Below are 16,340 nucleotides of genomic sequence, written 5' to 3'. Positions count from 1 at the left end.
AAAACCTGCAAGTCTTCAGCACTCTTTCGAAGTTCCAAGCAATCTGATTCGGAATATTAAATTAAATTAAAATTATTAAATTAAAACTTTAGATATGCGAAACATCTTCAAGCTATATACTATCAATGACAAACCCCTCTTAACCACCGAAACAGTTTTTTGCACTGTTTCAATACACAGTTTATTATTTTCGTTTATTCATTTTTATTTACAGTGTATGCTAATAAATTTTATGTACTAAATATAAATGTTGTGTATATATAGTATATGTTTCAAAAGTAAATTTCTATATACGAATTTGCCGTTTTTCGTTTGTTTTTGTTGTTGTTGTTCTTGATTAGCATTTGCTTTTGCTGTCTAAATGGGTTTACATGAGCGCTTTCTTTTGTTTTTCTCAAAAGACATTTAATAATTAATTGTATTTAATATGTAAATATGTATGTGTGTGTACATATGTACGTTTATTAGCATTAGCATACCCTTTCTTCATATTACATATGTATGTATGTATATATAGTTCTAACGCCAATATTCCGGTTCTAGATTATGTTGAAAAAAGTGCATCGATAAATTCTGTTGCGATGGCAAATCAAGGAAACGTATTTTTTAATAATAATAAAAGCAAAATAGAAGTAAGCCCTTGGACAGATAGCTGAAATAAAATTTTGAATATGCGCCCCACAGAGAATAAATATCAACGATTTTATTGGACGAACACACAGAAAACGAATTTGACAATAAATTAGCGCAACATAAAGAACTGTACAATAAATGAGTATGAAATAGAAAAAATATCGCGCTTAGCTAATTAAAAGAAGGCTTTTACTATTATCTAGAGTTTGGACAAACTGCCAGTAAGTTTTCCCTTTTTAGCACTTTAAGTTTTTCGTAATTATTTTAATTTACTTTTAGCAAGTGTATGACACACTAAATTGTTGTTTGCTCTTGCTTTTGAAATATTTTGCGTTTTCCATTTCTTTAAGAATATGTTATAGTTTTAGTAATTAGGTTTATACTAACATCTTAAATATGCATTTAAAAATCACTTTAAATAGGGCTTGGTTTACGATTTTGCTAAATTAAATTTATAAAGATTTGTTCAACATGAATAATTCGTTACGAGATGCGATAAAAAATGAATTTTCTTTCTTTCTATCTGCTTTTACTGTAAAGAGAGTTGATGAGATTTTTCTGTTGTTATTGCTGTTGTGGGCCATCTATATATGCATTTACTATATCTTCGGATATTGATTTGTTGTTGTTGGTTGCTGCTTTATGATTCAACGTGAGGGAGGAGGGTTTATGTGTTTTAATATCAAAAGGAATGATATATATGTATATAGTATGTATAATATAAAAATAAAACAATGCACTTTCGTTATAGCTGGTGCCCCTATATTCTTACATAGGCCCATCAATGGCGCTCACTTTAAGGCGGAAATAGTAAACAGAACGTGCCAACATGCTGGCGGCAACAAAAAACAAAGCAATATAAAGAATATACATGCCGCCATGATCCTGCAAAGATAAAGATTAAATATATTTCACATTTAACATCTGAATAATCGTGAATGAAATGTAACGAACTTACCGCTGCATACGAAACTGTGCCAACCGTAACGCCGATGCCCGCAATCAGGAAGAGCACAGCCATAATGGCAAACAGAGATCCGCGCCCGTTGGCGAAACGCGATCCCACCGACGACACTTTTCTGCAGTGTGGACAGCGAGCCAGAGCATTGTGAAAGGTGTTAAACTATCCGGTGAAGAAAGGAAAAAATGTACGTTCATAAGAAAGTGCCCATATAATAGTTGAAGCAGAAGTTTTAAAATCTGTGTAGGAGCTGGACCTGATTCGACTATGCGCATACCCTATACTATTCGATTTTGAGACAATTGACTATAGAATTGATTCCACTTCTGGTTACATCCATGTAGGATGTCACACATTTTAGAAAATAGTCAAACAATTGCATCCTACATCTATCCTGAATATGGTCTTAGTGGTTTTAAATGAAGAAGAAAAACGTTCGAAGCAAAAATAGTAAATTTCAATCGAAACTCTAAGTAGATAAGCAGAAAAAGCACGATGCTCGCAATACATTTCCTTCGGGTGAAGAGCTTGCCAATCTGTTGTTACGCTGTTAAAAAATGTTGACTGCCGCTGACGACTTGCTTACCAAAAATGTGTCCGAGCAATGACCACAGGTAACACGGCACATGCCCGGCATGGCGGGGACGGGGGGTGTTACGGGACTTGGTGCCAGATTGATGATGCGCTTACAATTGGGCCTGGGACAAGCGATGCGTTGCGATGAGCTCTTGCAGATTAACAGACAATTGCATGGACAACGCACGTACTTCTTGCCAGGCGGTGCATTCCGTATGGGCTGCAATTTCAATTGAGATGGTAAATATGTATGAATATAGATAAATATTGATATTACTTACAGTGGCCTCATTGCAATGAGTGCACTTAACCACATGCTGTTCACGCTTGGTCGTAATGTCGATCATATTTTGGCAGACGCGACAGGTGACCATCGGGACGCCGGTACCACTGCTCTGCTGATACGGTGGGGGCAGTTCATCGGGACCAATGAAGGGCACCGACTGTGCTGCCGTGCCTGGAAAAAGTCATAGTACAATGAATAAGGATTGAATGAAAATTTGTTATAAATTCGGAGTTGTTGCTGATGATACACTATAAGTAAAGAAGTTCAAAAATTTGTTTGCAATACCGAAGTACCGGCATCAATGATAAATGCAGGTTGATTTTTTTTTTTTAATGTGGGGTGATGACCTGAACCTTTTGTGTAGAACAAGTACATGTTGCTTTAAGAAGCGCTATGCTTGTACTGCAGATTCTGTAGCCCAGCAGCCTCCGCCTCAAGGCGAGCTTTGATAGTGTGGGTTGCGGGCTGTAGGCTGTGGGGTTGATAAATGTAAGTGGGTCAATGTTTGGGCGCATGAATGCAACGCGCCTGTCTGTCCAACCGACCACAGTCATTAGAATGATGCATTTGTGCCACATTTCTTACAGCGTTCGATCAATAAAGCAGCGCGAAAACTGAAGGCAAACAAGTTCAAACTTTGTGCAAGAATCTTTGGCTATAAATAGCGGTGCAGTCAAAGGGCTGGCCGGATTGTGATATGCGCTTGGCACTGATCAGGTTTGTCACTCCATTGGCATTGCTTTGCATCAGTTTCGGGAGGGGATGGCTGGGTCTTGTAGCAGCGATAACGGTTAAACAGGCATATGAGTCACGTAAAAACAAAAGATTGAAACAGCTGTACGGCACTCTACAGAGATACGAAACCATAAACAAAACAATGAATGTGAATGCGTGTTTTTCTTCTTTTTTTGGTTAGGGTTTCTGTTACCAATGCGAAGTGCTGGGCGGGCGGAATTATGTGATGAAGTGGGGGGTGGTGGTCGAAGTTGCTCTCTTATGGAGCATGACTCAGAGTTTAGGAAAGTGTGAAAAATCTAAACAAGAAACATACAACTACTAATCGCGGACAACTTCAAATCAGAGTTGTTGTTGTCGAGTTGGGCGCACACTTGTTGGGTTTCCAATGCGCGCACATACCGGCACACCCGCACATCACACGCACATCTGCATGCACACCTATGTTGCTGACATCGCCCCCGCCCTCTATAGCGATATAAAATCAAATCTCTACAAATAACGCACCATCGTCATTATTGGCTGCAGCACTGCTCCCTGGCTTCTCGGTTCCTTCATCCACAGCCGAGGAGGAATTGTACATCGGCTCCTCCTTGTTGATCAGGCTTTGTCTTTCGGGATCAGCCATGCTGTTTTTTGCTGTTGTTGCTCTTCTTTATAAGCTGCTGTTGTTGCACTTTTGCCTCGCAACTTCCGTTAATAGTGGTAGTAACAGTACGACCGACCGACCCAAATTTCTGTTAATTGCTTAGCCTGAGCCGCAACGCAAATGCTTCAACTGGAAATATAAATGGGAGTGGAAAACGAAATTTGATTTAATATTATTGGATTTGATTTTTACACTTAATAAATATGCCTGTAATGCGGCGAATAATATGCTCTTTGTTTCTCATTCACTTGTTTTTCTCCTATTTGTTTTTTTCTCTCTTGCACTCATTCGCGAAATAGATGTGGAATCCTCCCTTTTCCACGTACAGATGCAGGCGCCTTAGTAATCAATTTTTATGCATTTCAGTGCGTGATTGTAAAAGCCAAGCACCTAAAATGTTATACGAATGTATGCACCCCAGCTTCTGAATGTTGATTGCATATTACTTTTTTCCGTAAACCTACTATATTTTACCTTATTTTTGTTGAATTGTACCAGCACAGCGTAGCTAGAAACGGTGATGCCCACTTGTGTGAACTAGTAAGCTGCAGTGTTGTAAGCCCGCGTGCATAGTTCCCATGTAGAGTTGTCAGCTGGTATTAGATGGCAGATTGTAGACCGCACCCGCCGCCTAAAAATGGCCAAAACGAGCAGACAATTGACAGTCGAGGAGCGAATACACCCAAACAATAGCGAACTATCAAATAACAACAGTCCAACTCCCATACATGACGATGGCAGTTCAAGTGACATTGAAACACACCGTATCAACCAAAGTTCGCGTCGCAGATTGAGAAAGACCCGCCAATTAACACAAAGTGCCGCATTTCATGCGCTGCCCTTGATGTATGACGGAACTGTAGTAGCTGAGCACGGATCGGCTATTGCAACACGCGATCTAACGTTCAACAGCTCACAAATTATTGCAGATAGTACGGACACAGACTTTCACATCTCCGATGCGAGCAGCGGCGATGACCGGCGTAATAACACAATAATGTTCAAGGCCCAACCCTTGGAGAAGTGCAGGGCTTCCAAAAAAAGACGTAGATGCCACAAATAGCGTAGATTGTAATTTGTATTTCAAATGCAACTGCATTTTTGTAGAATTGAACGCCAACTTTCGATTGCAGCAGCATGTTTTCCAACACTATACCAGGGCAGCAGATTGATGTGTGCATTTTGGAGTAGTGGTCAGTTTTTACGCGTATTGAAATATTCATATGCAATTTTTATGTAAATAAACTAAATTAAACGTAGTCAAAACATTTGAAAACTGTAAGTTAATAGTATAGGCCTGTGTGGCATATCAAAAAACAATGAATGCTGCGCGAATTGGATAGAAAATTGAAGCAAAAGTTCGTGATGATTTCATTTTCGCATGCGTTGTATGGGAAACTTCGTCGTAGTTTCGCTTGGCGCTGCTTAGCACTATCATAGCTGTTGTTTTTGTTGTTATTGGCAAAGGTACGGGAAAGCAGTAAATGGTGGAAGCGACGACGTCAAATATGTTTACAAATCTGGGCAGCGTGCAGAACCATATATGGGCGCCAAACAACAAAGCGAGAATGTGGAGAACACCTGTTTTCTAATTGATTTTTCCGACAATTCCATTTTCAGATCATTCACTTCCATATCTGTGTTTTCTACATTTTTAACTACTGGTATTAAAAGCGATAGAAGCACAAAAACAACAATAAAATCAACACACGCACCATCACCATCCAATCAGCCGTTTTGAAAAAAGATTCAAAGTAGTAAAACATTCGAGAATAGAAACGAACGAAAACATTCAAATTCATTTTGACCACCGATAAGTACACAACAAATTCAGCGCAGAAAATGGAGTCCCCACCAATGTTCAACAGTGTCGAGGATGAGTGTAGATATTGGAAAGAGCGTTCCAAGCTCTACCACAAAGAGTAAGACTTTCAATGTTTTTTACTAATGTGTACATAAGGATATAAAAATATATACGAATCTAACATAGATGGACAGACGTAAAGCAGGAGTTCGATGAATATGTGGAACAGTCACGCGAAATGGAGGCTGAAATGGACGCCACTCTGGAGCAGAAACAGAGTATTATTAAAGATCTCAGAGCCAAGCTTAATATGATAGAAAAAGAAAACGAGTCCTTAAAGGTATGTGTGTGATTAAAATAAAATAAAAATGAACCAGAAGATTAATAAATTAAGTACAGCTCAAGCTGGACTCACACGGCATTGAAATGTCAAATCTAGAGAAACAGCTGGACACGGTTAAAAAAGATCGTGATTCCATGCGAGAATATCTACGGCAGTTGGAGCAGAAAAACGATGACCTTGAACGTGCGCATCGTATTCTAAATGAGAGCATAGTAGACTTTGAGAATATGTTAGACAAAGCCTATGAAAAGAATGCCCTGCTCGAGATGGAGGTGGACGAGAAGGAGGTTTTACAGGAGAAGCTGCAGCGGTTAATGGAAGAAACGCGTGGTAAGCATTCCAATGTTTATTACATGATTTATCTATTTATAATCTTGGGGCTATTGCAGATTTAAAGCAAGAGCTAAATGTAAAGTCACGTTATACACCCGCAAATGGAACAGCAGCGGCCAACAGCTCCATGAACTCATCCGCCTCCTTGCCCAATGGCATTGTAGCCAATGGCGATATAATGCAGCACGATGCCGCCATGAAGGCCACCAGCGTTATTGCACTAAACAGCACTATAGCTAATAAAAACGAATATAATCAACAGCACTCGCTTAAAAGTAAGATTTTAAAGTCACTTAAAAGAACTAAGCGCGCCCTAAAATTTACCCGATTATCTCGACGCGTTAAGCATTGTAAATAATTCCACATTATCATCCAGTTTTATATGTATTTGTGTCTCATTCTCAGCCATTTTCGTAAACTAATAGGTACACACATTTTTTAAGTATAGATAAGGTTTTTTTCTTTTTAATTTTTATTTATGGCTGTTACGTTTAATGCCATTGTCAGAAAATTTTATTTGATTTTGTATGTTTTTGTTTTGTAAGACATTAAATTTAAGCCCCAAACCAACCAAAATTAATTTTGCACCATTTCTTGTAGATATCTAAGCCATGTTTTTATGTTTTGTGTGCGTTTGTAGTTATAAACTAAACTAAAGCTTTTGTTTTTTCTATAAACTAACCATTTTGTGTGTGCTCCCCCTTTTGCAGATCCCGAAAATCTAATCAATGGCAACGCCATGAATCCAAGTTCTCGTGCAACAGCGCTCAACATTGTGGCCGACATGTTAAGAAAATTGAACGTAAGTAGCTCGGAAACATTAATTCCCAACCATTTCCTATTCTCACCCACTTCAATAAGTTGTGTTTGTATATTTTGTGTTTCTTGTGTTTTTTTCTGTACAACTGTTGTTTCTCCATATGTTCTTTTATAGTGGGATAAAGCCTTAGTATGCACTGAATGTGAAAAGTTTCGCTGTGCTTGCGAGCGGGCGACAGCAACATCGCCAGTCAGCGAATCGTCCTCTAGTCTCTTTAGGCGTGCGTTCGGTGGCAGCAACAATTTTTCATTTGCAACAAACACAAACATAGCCATGCCCATCACGCCCAACAGCGAGTGCAGCGCCAGCAATAGTCCGATGACAGACAGCAATACTTCACTGAATCGAAGTAGCTTGTCAAGCCTAAATTTTGGCACAAACATTTTTAAGCGTTTCGCAGAACGTCTGAGAAATGTCAATGAGAGTGCTGGCATTAATACGGAGGCTGTTATCCTAGCAGCGTCGCCCGCATCGCCAGCGCATTAATTGACACGCAAATCCATTTCTTTTTAACATTTTGCTTTGCATTTATTAATGTTTTTTGGTTAATAAATACGAATTTGTACATTTAATTCCATAATTATTTGTTTATTATTTATTGTTTATTATATAGAATCGTTTAACCAGTCAGTTTCGAAAATGCATTTTGTATGCCTAAGGCATAGTGGGCATTAAAAATTAAGTTCTTAAATATATTTTTTCCATCAGATTGCTACATTTAAAGTAGTATAATATATATAAAAGACTAAATTCTTTTGACGCAAAATTAATAACAGAAATTATTTTGGTTGCTGCCTCGCTTTCACTTTTTTTAAAATTACATTCACATTAAATTTTGTATAATTGCGGAATCGAATTCGGAAATGAAATGAGGCTTAATATACTTTACTATTTGTTAGCAACGAATTCGCAATTGAATTGGAAATGCTAAAAAGTGAATTTGAAATGGTTATACTGTTTTAATTACTAAAAAGTTAAAACACTATTCGCAAATTATTTGCGAACTTTTGTTCAAATGTTGAAATCGTATGGAAAGCTTTTAGAAAAAGATAATATCTAATTCTGATAGAAATGCAATATGTTTTTCTGCATTTTTTGTTTTGTGGCTACACCCCTAATTATTTTATTGTTATCTCTTGCAGGCTATAGAGACGAAGCTGAAGACTTATCGCGAGCACGCGGCGCCGGTGGGGCCGCGGCAATGACAACAACCACAACACCACCACCAACAACAACAGCAAACAGTACAACATATGACTGGGCACAGCTGCAGTTCAATGGTCGTCGCAGGCGCGCCGTTGGATTCTGAGGCGAGCAGCTTACGGCTATTGGAGTAGCACTGGCCGCCAAATATCTAACCACACAAAGCAGGCATTGCTTCCTGTTCTTCATCTCATGCATCCTTCTTAACTTTGTGTTTGCCAGGCGTTGGAGTTGAAGTTAAGGTTGGCGCCAATTAGTTTCTTAATTATATATTTGTGTTTTATTTATTTGATTTGTGAAGAAACACAATTTGCGATACGATGTGTATGTTTTTGGTTTGTTTGTTGCTATCGGAGCTCCAACTACAGCCTGTGGATGCCGCCTTATTCATAGACTAGGCAATAGTTGTATGCGAACTATTTTAAGTCAATTTGTTGACAATTCTAATTAGCAAACAAATTATAAAACTTGATGTTAGAGATGTTAAGCAGTGAGGTATATAATGTTTAATTATAATGGATTATGGGAGCTTAGTAGCGGCATACATGAAATGTAATTAGTTTGTAGAATACTTAATGACAAAAACGAACATAAGTGTAGGAATTAAAACGATAAAATACGGCCAAGTATTTCAAATAAAATGGTCTTTAAAACTTGCCTACAATGCAGCTCCAAATGGGTACATTAATATATACACACATATATAAATATACACAAATAAATAAATATTTATTATTATGAAGCAAAATACTCGTACCATAATTTAGGACAAGAGTGGCCGACACTTAAGCAAAAGACACATTGACAGTAACAGTTGTTAAGTTCCATTTAAACAGACAAAAACGAAGCTAATACAAATGTGTTTAGTTAAATCTATTAGTTTTTAAGTCGCACATACATTAATATATACACCCAAACATTTGTATACCAAGCCTTTAATGCCCGCCCAAAAAACAACAAACAAACAAAAAAAAAAACACAAAAACAATGAATTTCTTTAAATCGAATATACATAAATACAATTCACAGTTTATTTTTTCTATTGAAACAATTATATTATATATATGATGTATGTATATTTATTGTATTGTATTGAATTAGTATTGTATAAACAAAACAAACAGAATTAAAAACGATTGTGCGCGCGCTAATGTTTCAAATAAAGAGAGATATGTATTTAGTTTTAATAGAAAAGGCAATATCCAACCGAGCTTTAAATTATTATTATTTTGTGTGCTCTTTAATTGCAATTTGACTTCGTATGTAATAAATGTGTAATTAATTAGCAATAATTATTTGCGCTAATTTCGCAAGGGGCCCTCAGTTGCTATGTCAAGGCCAAATATGGCCCCAAGCATACTCCATCATGGCCAGCTACCGTTGTAATGTGGTTAAAAAGCTTTGCATTACTGAGCTTTCTTGTTGCATTTCCCCTCCAACATTTTTAGTACACGCTGTGCGGGTCCGTTATAGCAATAAAGCTTTAACGCCTCTTCCCCTGCGTGAAATTGTTGTCTGGGTTCTTTTTTATTTTGCCTTATTATTTATAGTAGTTGATGTTACTGTTGTTGTTGTTGCCCATTAGGCTTGCTATCCAGTTTCCAAAGGCAGAATGAAGGTAAAGTCGACCTTGTTGTGCGATAATTCTGCATGTGGGTTAAGGATAGACTGCTTCTGAGGCGGCTGTTGAGGCTGTGGGCAGAGCGGTAAGCTAATGAAAGTGCTTTGGTTTTTGAAGTAAGGCAGGAAGGCAGGGCTGTCTGCTCTCTCACTCTCTAAATACATATGTATGTATGTGTGTGTGTGTGACATTGAGCGGGAATATTTTTAATAAACAACAACTACAACTAAAAAAGCAGCATAGTGACGACACCGTAGATGCATCAAAAGAGCAGCAAAAGGAAGAAAAAGCTTTTATCATACGCATGCCACTTAACGTGGGTAGACGTAGACAAGTGTCCAACTCTGGTTGTTGCTGTTGTTGTTGCCCGTGCTGAGTGCATTGTTTATTTTTGCGCAACGGAGCCGTACTCGGAGCAACCGTAGCCATAAGCGGATTGAAAATGGTGCAATGCAATTGGCGTTTCAAATAAAACTGCAGAGCAAAGCAAATGCAGACACAAAGCCAGGCAAGTGTACGCACGTGTGTGTGTGGGTGAAGGCGAACACAGTGGCCATCTCCATAAGCAACTTTGTCGAAACGTTTTATTTTTTTTTTAATACTTGAACTAACGTATGTGCAATATTTTCTAGCGCCTACCAACTTTTGGTATTTAAATTTTAGAAATATTCGACACCTAATATATAACATACAATTTCAATACACTGATAAAAAAAACCGCGGAAATTTCAATATTTACACGTCGATTTAACTATTTTTACCATCGATTTTGCACCATCGTGTATTTTAGTAAATAGTAAATTTTAGTAAAAATATTAACTTTACAGTGTGACGATATTAAATCACAAGTGATGATGTGGAGACGTGGGTTTGATTCACGCCCAAGGGTTTATTTTTTATAATTATAAAATATTTTTCAACTTTTTTGCCAGCTATACTGGTTTTTTAACTCTTTTCAATAATGACATTTCCATAATGCATATTTTATTTATATATTTATAGTTATATATTTTGTATAAACCATTTTTAGCAGAAAGTACTTTTAAAATTCTTTTCTTTTTAGTATGGAAATAGTTTGGATCAATATTAATATTAAAAATGAAGGAGCAGCTGATTATTTAATTAATGTTTATTTTTTCTATTTTTGTCTAACTTGAATATTTCACACGAGAACTAAAACTAAACTAGTACGTATATCCTTTTGCCCTCTGGGTAAAAGGTTATAAAAATACTATAGAAATTATAAGACGAAGAAGCAATTATTTTGGCCCTAGTGCTATATTTCATTGATACGCCGTTGGTGTTCCACCTGCAGGCGCGCTGGATCTTCATTCTGGCCACCATCTGCCTGCTGAGGCGCATGGATCTATGCCTGAGGTACGTGCGTTGCTTGCCCGTTCGGGCTCATCTGGGCGTCGAGATTGTGGTCTCTGTGATAGTGATGGAGCTGTCGGGAAATGTTATTTGGTGCTTCATAGAGAGCCAGTCTGGTGGTGCATCTCAGCGGCTGGTGTGTGGCGCGAGTGGCTGGAGAGCCTGTGCCCTTGGCCATGCACCATGCTGATGTCGATTTTGACGCCCAAATAGGCCCTGCTGGCCGCCCACTTCGATCTGCAACTGGCACGGATTGCCCCCTATTTGCTTATTTTGCACCTGTATTGGCTGATTTTCTGGGAATATCTGACTATGGGATTCGCTGCTGCTTTATTTACTTCGCATCTTGCATATTAAGCCCCATCGTCAGATAATGGGCAACCGACTATACAGTGAAACGGAAGTGTAGGAAGACGGTGGCGATCCTGCCGTGCTTTCTTCATCGGCTTCCAGTAACGTTGCCTACAAACGCATAAGGAGTGGTTTTAAGTAAATGTGCCGTACCGAATAAATTTTGGATTTTAAATATCTAAAATAATTTCATGTTGTAAACTACGAGTAAACTTTTGGAATGTCATTTACAAAACAAATTGAGCATTTTAAATCAAAATTAAATTAAACAAATATCAAAGATTGCTGCGTTTTTACAACTAAGATTAATAAATTAGTTTCTTCCCTATACGAACATTTTGGTACTATGTATTTGTATTAACTAATCTTTTTATTATTAAAAATTGGTTTAATGATTTGTTTGTTTTTATTTATTTATCTTAGATTTACAAATTAATTCTATACCTGTTCGAAATACTTTTTAAAAGCTGCCATATTTGTTTGCCGCCAATTTTTGCTATTGAATTCTTCGAACAATTTAACGTTTAATATATGCATTTCATTAAAAAAATATTTTATTTATTCATGAAACAAAGTTAACATTAATTGTAAAAGACAGAGCCTTACTGCAGCTAAATATGCCATTAAGTATATTTTTATTTGTTTTTTAAATAGGTTAGGAAATATTTGAAAATTTTATTATTCATTTGAATTATTTTGAGCATAACAAAAATATTGGTATATAATATTTTTACAGCTAAAAGTATTGTAAATATTCAAATGCATTCAATAAAATCATATAAATTTAATTAAGGAAGCAAAATATATTTAAATATTTAAATTCACAGTTGGCAAGTAATTATGTGTGCAACCATATGTTGAGAAAAATATCATATTGAATTTAATTTATATTTTAATTATTAATTTATATTTTGAAGTTATTCAAATTAAAGACTATTTGTTTCATATGAGCTGTATATTAATCTAGTACGATAGACTGTTGTTAAAATCAATTTTTATATAGTACATACCCTGTTCTTGAGGGCAAAAGGTATACTACAGACATGCGGGAAAATGTTTACGTTACCCGATAGATGACATTAATATAAAATCAATTTGCGATACGATTTTCGAAATATCGCTCTTCAATTCTTAAATGAAAATCAACCGTCGAGCTTTTGGTTGCTCATAGCGAGTGTGTATTGTATTGTTGGATGGTTGAGCGGGTGGATGTGCTTTGTGCATGTAAAGGTGTAAGCATTGGTTGCTCGAATGTGGGGGTTTTTCCTGCAAACAATTCGAAGAATGTGGGATGCGCGCACAATTTTTGAGCTGTTGCTGCGTTGGTGATGGAGAGCCTAATGAAGTCCCTGGATACGAGGAATAAAGGACAAAGCTACAAAGCAACTAATTAACTGTCAACGGCGTCAGCGACGAGACAAAACCAAACTATATACTCGTAACTCGGTAAGCCCCAATTTGGTAGGCAAAACAGACAACAAGTAGTGTGTCCATGCTGAACGTGTTTTTGCAGCGGTTTCAAAAAATCTGCCAAGACAGCCATTACAATAAGGAGCACAGAACCACAAAGGACTTGTGGCGAGGCGCGTCGAGGGCGCTTAGGGCACTAACGGCACCGAAGGCGTCATCGCGCGCTCAACTGTAATTGTTTTCGCATAAAAAGCAAAGGCCCCGGCCAACTGCCAGCAAGGCTGTAAAATTTGTAGCCAACTTTAAGTGGCGTGTCCGGAAACTGGCACGTCTCTACTTCATCTGTCTGTGTAAGTGCCTGTCTGTCTGTCTGTGTGTGTGTGTGTGTGTGTGTGTGAGTGTTTGTGTGTGCGTATTTTTGGCATTTACGCTTTTTAAATATTTAAAATAAGTATATGGGACGTTTGCCGGGTATTTGGCACACGGCACAAGGAAACGGAAACTGAAGCTAAAGACGCATAGCGTTGTCTGTGCCTCAGGGCGGGTGGGGTTGTTGTTAAAGCCTCCCTCCAATCCCAACCCCCCACAGCCACCCACCTGCTACCTGCTAAACATCAAACAAAATCGATATGTGGGTGGCCTACATCTGAGTGTGATTTTCGACTGAGTGTCTGTTGCTTTTCAGCATATGTATGTATGTTTGTAATACTGGGCAAAAGCAAAAGTCGGTCATATAGCCAGTGAAGCATCGTTCTTCAATAGAACATCTTTTGTTTGAACGCCGCAGGACGCTCATTTTGCGTAATGAGTTTCCCAATATGTATGCCTACAACACTACGATATTTACAGGCAAATGCACTCGATATGGCGAATAGATTAAATATTGAAGAGGAGAAGAGTTCCTTTTTATTTTGTAACTATTAAGCAACATGCTGGACTGAGAGCTGATCAGATAAGAAAGTTTATTTGATATGAAAACAATTTTCAACTAGCTGAAGCTGCCATATTGGTAGCAGAATACTTGTTTAATAAATTGTATATATGTATAAAAAAAAGAAAGATATGAAAACAATCTAAGAAGGAGGCGGATGGCAGTCCCATCTCATCATCCAGTGTGCAATAAATCGCAAAGGTCTTATTTTTATTTTTGCAAGCCCTGTGATATGACCAATCTATTTCTTTAAGACAATAATAAGTTGTTGCATCGACTTAAGTAGCGACATAAAACACACTGAATACTAAAAAGTGCAATCCTTATATTTTGAAATGTTTTAAATCTAGCAAATTTACTAAATGTGTGCACAACAGAGCGTAGAGTAGTTATAGTAGTTGCTTAACATAGTTTTTACAAGTATATTCTTTTACATCCGTTTAACCTTACGGGGTTTGTGCACAGAAATCTGAGAGCTGCACAATCGTTGAAATGTACAACAAGTATTTGAACGTCGAAGTCTGTACGACGAGTAGATTGTTAATATATCCACCCTCTCCCCTCTACAGGCATCTAAAATAAACTTTGTCTTAGCAAGGATTTCTATGACAGGTATTTCATTTAAGATATTGTATAAATATAAAATTTTTGTGATTGCGGTATCTTAATAAACAAATAAGTGTTTGGTACTAAGATTGGTAATATAATAACAAAGTTAAATATATATCATCAACGTGCTCTGCATATACCATCGTAGTTATTTCCATTAGCTAAGTACGCCAAGAAGTGAAGCATACTTTCTTGGTGTACTTTCTATTTGCTTTGCAGACGAAGAACCAGCAACATAGTTTTAAATATTTCTAATAAATGCGGCTGGCTTTGATTTGCTTTTTTTTTTTCCTATATCTCCAGGTATCACTTGTATAAGAGATAAGTTCGATTAAAGTCGGAAATTAGTTAATTCTTGATAATAAAAATAATTTGCTTCAGACATTATTGCTTATTGCTACAAATTTAGGTTTTTATCAATATTTACAATATACAAGAATATTTGTTGCAGTCCTATAAATTGAAATCGTTATAAATGAAAAATGTTCATTATATCGTTCAAGAACTGTCAATAGGAATTTTCGTTTTTACATACATACATACATATGTATAGTATATATAGTAAATGTATTTATGTACATAGGGAATATTTTATTTCTGTAAAAACGCCGAGCAAAGCAAAGCAACGCAGAGCAAGGAGATGCGAATTTTGTGCACCTTTGGGATATTTTTGGTAGTCGCTCTGCTCTGGTCGCAATAATAAAAGGAATCATTTGCTTTAATACAGAAACCTTGGAACACACACACACTCCGCTTGAGGCCATTACAATGTGTACGTGCGGCTGTGTATGTGCCTGTATATGTCTGCTTGTTAGCAATGGCGTCGTTAGCCTGTCTGTAACTGAAGCCGACTTCCGGTTTCTATTCCATCCTCTTTGTATTTCAGCTTCGATATTGCCTGTCTCTTTAACTATTGCTCTTTAACCTACTGCTATAAATACAAATTCTTTCGATTTGCGACTTTGCGATGTCGCAAAAAGTGTAATTCGAAGCTATTCCAATTGTTGGCCACATTGATTTCCATTTGGAAAATCGACTCTCAACTGCCATCATGAGTGCACACATGATGATTAATTGAAGTACATGTTCGAATTTTAATTAAAGTGCGAATAGAATCGATAAGCACTTGCTATTCCTTCTGCCTTCCTTTACTTTGATTTGCCAAATTGCATTTTGAGCTCAGTTTGTTTCAATTAAGGCAAACAAAAAACAGGCAAACTGAGTAGACTGCACGGCATTCTCTTCTCCTCCTCGGCATCTTTGTTGTTTGTTTGTCTGCAGTTTCATTAGTTAAAGTACTTGTGGCTTTTCGGCCTCATGCCTCATACTCGAGTTGATTTGAAAGCACAAATATTTAAAATAAATTGCTGTCGACGGCCTTATAAATTAGCCAAGTGTGAGTGGCAAGTACTTGTGTGTCTGCGTGAGTGGTTGGGTGTGTGTGAACGACCCTGTGTCTGACCCATGTGTATACTTTTTATGGCACAATTGGGGCGACAGCGAATATGTTCATAAAAGGGCACCTTTGGCGGCCAACAACAGCAACAACAACAATAATAATAATAACAACGACCCATTCCCTTCGCTTACGTTCATTCCATTGTCTGGGCTACTGATTTACGTCCTTGAAAGCATATGCAAATACACACACATGCATACACACACATATATACATATACTATAGAAACACATGCACCATTT

At 37.3% G+C, this 16,340-nt stretch overlaps 2 protein-coding genes across 5 annotated transcripts; one reads left to right on the top strand and one right to left on the bottom strand.

Moving 5' to 3' along the window:
- Positions 1 to 1,332: 1,332 nt before the first annotated feature.
- Positions 1,333 to 4,453, bottom strand: LOC115632318 (type I phosphatidylinositol 4,5-bisphosphate 4-phosphatase-A). 2 transcript variants are annotated; one of them, XM_030529420.1, is made up of 6 exons: positions 4,315 to 4,453; positions 3,699 to 3,969; positions 2,452 to 2,627; positions 2,181 to 2,390; positions 1,592 to 1,756; positions 1,333 to 1,518 (listed from the first exon to the last, which is right to left on the bottom strand). In XM_030529420.1, exons 2-6 carry the CDS (start codon positions 3,817 to 3,819, stop codon positions 1,402 to 1,404), a joined length of 789 nt encoding a protein of 262 aa, XP_030385280.1. In that variant the 5' UTR covers positions 3,820 to 3,969; positions 4,315 to 4,453; the 3' UTR covers positions 1,333 to 1,401. The 2 variants fall into 2 exon arrangements, with proteins under 2 accessions (XP_030385280.1, XP_030385281.1); XM_030529421.1 differs by lacking the exon at positions 4,315 to 4,453 and adding an exon at positions 4,089 to 4,108.
- Positions 4,454 to 5,016: 563 nt separating this feature from the next.
- LOC115632316 (nuclear distribution protein nudE homolog) lies at positions 5,017 to 8,670 on the top strand. 3 transcript variants are annotated; one of them, XM_030529417.1, is made up of 7 exons: positions 5,017 to 5,118; positions 5,461 to 5,762; positions 5,831 to 5,984; positions 6,044 to 6,317; positions 6,377 to 6,595; positions 7,031 to 7,122; positions 7,255 to 7,720. In XM_030529417.1, the coding sequence occupies exons 2-7, from the start codon at positions 5,683 to 5,685 to the stop codon at positions 7,624 to 7,626; spliced, it is 1,191 nt and encodes a 396-aa protein (XP_030385277.1). In that variant the 5' UTR covers positions 5,017 to 5,118; positions 5,461 to 5,682; the 3' UTR covers positions 7,627 to 7,720. The 3 variants fall into 3 exon arrangements, with proteins under 3 accessions (XP_030385277.1, XP_030385279.1, XP_030385278.1); XM_030529419.1 differs by lacking the exon at positions 7,255 to 7,720 and adding an exon at positions 8,283 to 8,670 and having other exon boundaries at positions 5,021 to 5,118; XM_030529418.1 differs by lacking the exon at positions 5,017 to 5,118 and adding an exon at positions 5,292 to 5,307.
- The last annotated feature ends 7,670 nt before the right edge of the window (positions 8,671 to 16,340 follow it).

The sequence above is a fragment of the Scaptodrosophila lebanonensis genome, unplaced genomic scaffold (assembly GCF_003285725.1).
Source record: "Scaptodrosophila lebanonensis strain 11010-0011.00,11010-0021.00 unplaced genomic scaffold, SlebRS2 tig00001415-arrow-pilon, whole genome shotgun sequence".
Classification (NCBI taxonomy): Eukaryota; Metazoa; Arthropoda; class Insecta; order Diptera; family Drosophilidae; genus Scaptodrosophila; species Scaptodrosophila lebanonensis.
The sequence above is the reverse complement of the archived record's forward strand: the minus strand, read 5'-3'. Positions and strand labels throughout refer to the sequence as shown.